This window comes from Oncorhynchus mykiss, chromosome 10, assembly GCF_057628025.1.
Source record: "Oncorhynchus mykiss isolate SJ-2025 chromosome 10, ASM5762802v1, whole genome shotgun sequence".
In the NCBI taxonomy this organism is placed as follows: domain Eukaryota; kingdom Metazoa; phylum Chordata; class Actinopteri; order Salmoniformes; family Salmonidae; genus Oncorhynchus; species Oncorhynchus mykiss.
Genome location: NC_143031.1, coordinates 78514866 through 78522500, shown reverse-complemented (window position 1 = coordinate 78522500; position 7635 = coordinate 78514866). Strand labels below are relative to the sequence as shown.

At 47.4% G+C, this 7635-nt stretch overlaps 1 protein-coding gene across 8 annotated transcripts in view; it reads right to left on the bottom strand.

Moving 5' to 3' along the window:
* The window catches only part of LOC110514880 (protocadherin-10), a 33074-nt gene extending 29765 nt beyond the window's left edge, over nt 1–3309 (bottom strand). For 5 of the 8 annotated variants that reach the window (XM_090188038.1, XM_090188040.1, XM_090188042.1 and 2 more), the window contains exon 1: nt 1–3109. This exon is cut by the window's left edge and continues 88 nt beyond it. In XM_090188038.1, coding sequence (XP_090044164.1) covers nt 1–2471 — 2471 coding nt within the window. In that variant the 5' untranslated portion in view covers nt 2472–3109. The other 3 variants (XM_090188041.1, XM_090188037.1, XM_090188039.1) reach the window with 3 other exon arrangements.
* Between the last annotated feature and the right edge of the window lie 4326 nt (nt 3310–7635).

Sequence of the window (7635 nt, the reverse complement as noted above, 5' to 3'; positions counted from 1 at the left end):
TCCGTGTCGGTGCTGCGCGAGGGGCTGCATGGTTTGAGGAACATCAGGTCCGTTTTAGCGCTCTCCGGTGTCAGACACACCTGGTAGCAGTAGGAGTTCTGGTTCTGATGATGGGAACCAAACCCACCTCCCATCCCGACGCCGCTGACACCCGACTCCTCCACAGGCACCTGGCCCACAGCGCCCACACCGGTGGAGACGTTGGTACTCTGGACCAGCATGATGTCCGACTTGCTGAGTTTCTTCTGTTTCCTGCCGTGCGCCTGGCGCGAGCAACACGGGCTGCAGCACAGGCAACACTCCCCCGCCATGAGGCACGTGTACAGGTCCAGCTTCTTGTCTTTCTGGCAGCGCACAGCCAGCACGATCATAGCCAGGAGGAAGATGAAGGAGACGGCACCCAAGGCGATGATGAGGATGAGGGTGAGATCCAGAGAGGTCTCTTTGGACTTGGAGGAAGATCCTCCTCGGTCTCCACTCCGTCCATCTATCACACTATCCACCAGGATCACACTCACGCTAGCCGAGGAGGAGAGTGGCGGCTGGCCGTGGTCCCTCACCTCAATCAGCAGGTCGTAGGAGCCCTGTGGGTCGCGCTTGGTGAAGACGCGGCGGGCTGTGCGCAGCTCCCCCGTCCGCCAATCCATGCGGAACATGCCCATCTCGTTGCCACGCAGAATGCTGTAGGAGAGCCGTGCGTTCTCGCCATCATCTGCGTCCATGGCGACAATACGCGTGACCAGGTAGCCCGGCTCGGCGGTGCGTGGCAGGTGTTCTTTGGCGGTGCCGTTCTTACCGATAGGGGCTATCACCGACGGCGCGTTGTCATTCTGGTCCACAATAATGACATTAACGGTGCTGTTGGAGGAGAGCTCTGGGCTCCCGGAGTCTTTGGCCTGCACCATAAAGCTAAACTCTTTCAACTGTTCATAGTCGAATGAACGCAGTGCATAAAGGTAACCAGTGTCCTGGTTGATTGACACATAGGTGTCGACGGACATGCCCTGGATGTCACACTCCAATATGGAGTAGGTAATGAGGGCGTTCGGACCAACGTCAGGGTCCACGGCGCTCACCGCGTGAATAAAAGCACCTGGTACATTATTCTCCGTCACATACACATCGTAAACTGGCTGCGTGAAGCGGGGTGCATTATCGTTCTCGTCGGAAACATGTACCTTGATGGATTTGCTCGTGGCGAGGGAGGGGAGCCCCTGGTCTTTGGCTACAACGGTGATTGTGTACGAGTCTGTGTTTTCTCTGTCTAATATTCCATCCGTTACTATGGTGTAGTAGTTTTTAAATGAAGATTTGAGTTTGAAAGGAACGTCACCCAAAATCTCGCAGCTTACCAGCCCGTTGTCGCCCGAGTCCCGGTCGGTGACGCTGAAGAGGGCTATGACGGTGCCCGGGGCGTCCTGCTCGCTCACAGACTCGGTCACCGTGCTGAAACTGATCTCCGGTGTGTTGTCGTTAACGTCGACCAGTTTGACCATGACTTTGCAGTGCGCGGGCACGGCGTTTGCTCCCAGGTCTTTAGCCTGGACATATATCTGGTGTGTACTACTCTCCTCATAGTCCACTTCCCCAGCCACCTCTATTCTCCCCGTCCTGGCATCGATTTTAAACAGATCCTTTACCCGCGCCGGGTTGTGGTTACTGAATGAATACACTATCTCTCCGTTCTGCCCTTCATCTATATCAGTGGCGTTCAGCTGAATAACCAGAGTGCCCACTGGTGAATTCTCCCGTAGGCTCACAGTGTACACCGACTGGTCGAAGATGGGTGCGTTATCGTTGGAATCCAGGACTTTAACGACCAGGAGCGCGGTGCCCGTTCGTTGTGGCACGCCTCCGTCTACTGCCGTGAGCACGTACCGATGCACTGCCTGCTGCTCCCGGTCTAACGGTTTTTCCAGCACTAACTCCGCAAACTTGTTCCCGTCGCTCTGTGTCTGAACATCCAGGTAAAAATAGTTATTGTTCGTTATGGCGTAGGTGCTGAGCGCGTTAGTCCCGACGTCCGGGTCGAAAGCATTCTCCACCGGGAACCGGGTACCTGGGGTGGCACTTTCCGTTATCTCCACAGTGATGTCTGTCTCAGGGAAAGTGGGGGGATTGTCGTTGATATCCATCACCTCGATCTCCACGCGGAAAAGCTCGAGCGGGTTCTCCAGAAACACCTCGAGGTGCAGGTTGCACGGTACTGTCTGCCTGCATATCTCCTCCCGGTCTATTTTCTCCTTAACATAAAGATTCCCGTTCTCCAGGTTCACATCCAAGTAAGGGTTCCGCGAGCTGGGCACAGTCTGGAAGCGGCGGGCGGAAAGTTTGGTGATGTCCAACCCCAAATCCTCCGCGATATTCCCAATGACTGTCCCGTGTTCCTGCTCCTCCGGAAGAGAGAAGCGCAGCTGGCACACGGCTCCATCCAGCAAGACCGAGAGAAGGAGCGGGAATAATAACATCATTTCCACTCCTCTCACTCTTCCTCTCTCAAGTGCACTTGGATATATGTCGTGGGTATTACTCCGATTTCTTACTCGAACAAAGCGTTTCCCATCCCAGCTTCGGTTCGCAGGAATAAGGCGGAATCAAAAGCTGCAATAATGAAAATAAAACTACGGCTGCTACCCAAACCCAAATCAGCTATTCCTTCTTTCGCTCTTTGCGTCGTCGTGTCAACCGGAAAGCATTCCTGTATTTGAGTCGTGAGAATCACGGCCATTTCATCCTCTCTTCTTTCAGCAAAAAAAAAAAATGATATATTCAGTCCAGGTTTGTGAATTTTGGCCGAAGCGCCAACATCTCAGCAGGCAGAGGGAGGCAAGACGTGTAGACCATAATTACAATCCTCACCCACAGATGGAATCCTCACACGTATCAAGTCCCAACTAAGTGCCATAAAAATGTCAAAACGTTCCTTCACGAATGCATAACTCCAGAAAGCACCATTCGCCTAAAATCCTAAACTTGAACACGGTTTGCCAACATGTAAATAAACGACAAATTGAACTTTCTCTCTCGCTTTTTCTCTCTCGCTCTATAATCAGTGCGGCTGAGCAGCAAGGAAAGCGGATGATCCTCTCTGCTCCACTCCTGTAAAGCGAGTGAGGGGGAGCGGGGTTGGTTTTGCGCACAGCATCTTTTCCCACCAGCCAATAGTGTCCGCAGACACCCGACGAGGTTACTCCTGATTGGGGCACCGGAATGCCAGCCAGCGCGCACCGTCCCACGGACCTGCCCGGACCCTTCTCTTTACTAACAACACCAGCCATCAAGCGGTGGTGGCGCTCGAGCCACTGCCCCAGCCCCGTGCAAACACGAGCATGAAGCCCCAGTCAACCCACACACCGGACAGAAATAAAATATTTCACATATCCCGTGAATGAAATAGTCAACTAGTGGGCAACGGGTGGAATGTGAATTTGCAAATCCGTCGACGGGTAACGTCTTGGCACAAAGCATCGTTTAAGAAGCATAGGCTCCCGGTACATGATGGCTTTAAGTTAAAAGCGCAGCCAGCGAATTTTGAAAGTGAATATTGTAGAAATCGCCTATTCATCATCGTAATGTGTTATTTTCTTCTTCGGTTCAGTTTGATGAATGAACACGAAGGTAATGACTAGAGACTATGCCCAGGCAAGCAACAACAACCTTGTAGGGAAAGATGGAATGAGTGTTTTATTTCAATAGCTGCTGTTTAAAATGAAAGCCTCGCTAGAGTTGTGTGTGTGTGTGTGTGTGTGTGTGGTATAGACCAAAACAGTCCGTGACCACAGGTAATATAGCGCTCTATTCCAGTGACGCAAATCTCTAATGATTTTCCTTCCGTACTGTCAAGCAAACACTCGAGTGCAATTAAGCACGCACACACGAACACACTATCCATATAGGCTATCGATAATGATGATGTAGCCTATACTAGTCCGTGACTCACACTGACTCATTCATGCCCAGGTCGTCATGTTATGTTGAATGGTCAACACGACATTTGCTTTCGCATTCTCTATCGGTCTATCTGTGATTGGTGAACATAGGCTATTGAGTATTGATGCAGTCACCAGCTAGGATGTAGTCAGTAGGCCGTCTTCTTTCTTATGATACCTGACCGTTGGTTATTGATGTAGTAACCTAGAACCAAAGCTTGGGGATGTTGCCAATTCCAACCCGCCGTCATGACGCACGTGCCCTCTGGCGGTCAAAACAAACGGGATTGAAGATTGCCGAAACTTTTTAATTAACCCCGTCCCCTGTCAAGTTATCAATAAGCATGATTAATGTATGATGTCTATCAAGATGATGTTTTGTTCAAATATGAGGAAGGAATCCGTTATAAACATGTTTGTGTTCATTCCCAAATTCCTTCATCCGCACAACTATCGTTGTAAATAATATGATAGTATGGATCAATATTCTGTTCTGTTGGTGCGGTAAAGACACAATGAAGTAGACATATAATTAACGTAAAGCTGTAAAAACAAAATAGCTGTAAAATGGGAGTAAATGATCAACATGTTTTAATTGCAATCTTTCTTCTTTAGGCACAACGATCATTTGTTTATAAAGGACATACCAAGGACAGACGTGCATATAGTTTGTATCCCAAATGGCACCACAATCCCTATATATAGTGCACTGCATTTAACTAGAGCCATATAGGCCCCTAGTCAAAAAAATAGTGCACTACCCAGAGAATAGGGTGTCTGAATGGAGCATCCCATAATTCATATTCCGTTTAATGTAGCATAGCCAAAGTCATGCTAATAGCCTTTAGCATGTTAGTACCGCTATCTTCACTGTTTCATCATTAGCCCACTCTCTCCGACCTTAGCAATGAAACTCATTTCATCACCCTAACCTACTTATTTGATTCGTAAGCCATATGGTTTAATAGGCTATGTGCTTGCGTCCCAAATTACACCGTATTCCCTATATAGTGCACTACCACGAGCCCTGGTCAAAAGGAGTGCATTGCGTAGGGTGTAAGGTGCCATTTGGCACGGAGCATCAGTCTATGCAGTGATTTGAAAAGAAAGGAACAAAAAAGGATAAACAGAAAGAGAGGAAGGCTGCAAATCTAAGCGTCCTTCCTGACCCACTTATTGGAGTATACAAACAGACAAAATGTCGTTGAGGGTAATTAACATAAGCTTCCGATTCCGTATTTAATAGATAGTCACGCAGCAATTACGGGACCGTAATACAAAACAGACATGACCATTGTAGACTGGATTTAAGCAATATGGTGTTTAGATGATTTTGTAACATAACAAGTCTCACAGACAAAACGCTAGAGATACTGCTGGATGAATTACCATACTTGTCTTCTCTGATTCTCTGTGACAAAATCAGACTGGCACTCTAGTAGTGGGATGAGAGAGAGAGAGAGTGAGAGAGAGAATCCTTCTGAAGGAATCTTCCCAACATTTAGAGACCAAGGTCGCCCCCTAGTGATTGTTAGCGGTACTCTGTATAAGAGAGGATATTTCTACGTCTCCCCATAAACACTGCTCTCAGAACAGTTTTACATATTCCCCTCGTACTGGTTACGATGCAACCTGGTGGGAGGGAACTATTCCTAGATCTGTGTCTTTACTGAGGCTGAGGTCTCCTCATAAACGCTGCTTTCTGACCAGTTTTACATATTCCACTCATAATGGTGATGATACGATCTGATCCTAGATCTGTGATCTCAGACCAGTTTTTACATATTCCTCTCATAATGGTTAAGATACGATCTGATCCTAGATCTGTGTCTATTAGGCCCGACGGACACATTCTTTACCCAGAGACATGATTAAGTAAAAGCCATGTCACCCCGGATATTATCGTTTCAATATGAGAGCGTGTATAATTTAACGGCTCTGAAATGACAAATGCCAACATAGTTTTCTGACGGACGGTGTCATAACCGGGGTTGATGGCAATGGCTGATGGTTTTGCGGGTGGCGGGTTTGACGGGGAAAGGGACAGAGACGTTGATGAGAGAACGGTGGCCTACCGTTAATATTTAATGCAATGAACACAAAAAAAAAGCAATTATGATGTCATTATCAGAGGTAGCAGCACAGGAACATATACTTATAGTGTCCCGGAGCAGACCATAATATTGATACAGGTGGCAACGCCTCAAAGCAGTTAGACTGCACTGCAGCTGACTTCTGTTCTACAGGGCAGACTGTAAGGGGCTGTACCGTTGTCTGGATGAGCAGAGGGGCAGCACAATATTGGACAGTAGACTTCATGTGAAATAAATGACTTTCATTGACTGTAGCACAGCTCTCTTCACTGCTTGCTTTGCTACCTCTAACAACTACATTCCTTGCCAATGATGGAGTTGTAATGATATAGTTGAATCCCATACATTATTGCTTTGTATGGTAGACTTATTGTGAAATGGACCGCGAGCATAGGGTTCCATATTGCATGATAACAAAATATTGTGAAATAGATGACTGCATTACACTAGACTCTGTTGACTATGTTGGTATACAACGAGTGAGAATGACATGTTGTGTTAATGTTGTAATGATAGTTGAGTACTGTACCTCTGTCCAGTGTGTTATGTGGGGTGAAATGAATGGCAGTAATAGTGCTCTCTACACTCTTAGAAAAAGACAAGAAAATGGTTCCAAAAGGGTTCTTCGACCGTCCCCATAGGAGAACCCATTTTGGTTCCAGGTAGAACTCTTTTGGGTAGGATTCTACCTGGAACCAATTAGGGTTCTACCTGGAACAAAAAGGGTTCTACCTGGAACCACAAAGGTTCTTCATTGAGTTCTCCTATGGGGAGAGCAAAATAACCATTTTAGGTTCAATGGTAGGCCTATACTAGGGTTGAGTAATGAACAGTATTGTATGGTAGATGCATTGTGAAATGGTCAGCGGTAGTCTTTATGCACAGTATAACGAAGGGTTAGCAGTAAGTAGTTTTCCCTCTGAGTCTGAGAAAGAGCAGAGAGACAATGTGTTTTGCCAGCATGGTGCTGAAGCAGAGCTGTCCAAAAAGCTGAAGCTTTCAGTGTAGCACAACAGGACTGTGAGGTACTACACGCACTGTGAAAAGACTGCAAATAATGACATAATGCATATGGGCACACCATACCACTTAAACTGCCGCTGTACTGAGAGGAGCTGTCCATGGTTCTGAATAGGTACAGTATTCTGCTCAGTACATTAGGGCTGTAGTGAGAGGAGCTGTCCATGGGTCTGAAGTGGTACAGTATTCTGCTCAGTACATTAGGGCTGTAGTGAGAGGAGCTGTCCATGGTTCTGAATAGGTACAGTATTCTGCTCAGTACATTAGGGCTGTAGTGAGAGGAGCTGTCCATGGGTCTGAAGAGGTACAGTATTCTGCTCAGTACATTAGGGCTGTAGTGAGAGGAGCTGTCCATGGGTCTGAAGAGGTACAGTATTCTGCCCAGTACATGAGGGCTGTAGTGAGAGGAGCTGTCCATGGTTCTGAATAGGTCCAGTATGCTGCTCAGTACATTAGGGCTGTAGTGAGAGGAGCTGTCCATGGTTCTGAATAGGTACAGTATTCTGCTCAATACTATAGAGACTAAGTGAGAGGAGCTGTCCATGGGACTGTAGGGAATGGTACAACAGAGAATGGTGCTATATAGAATGGTA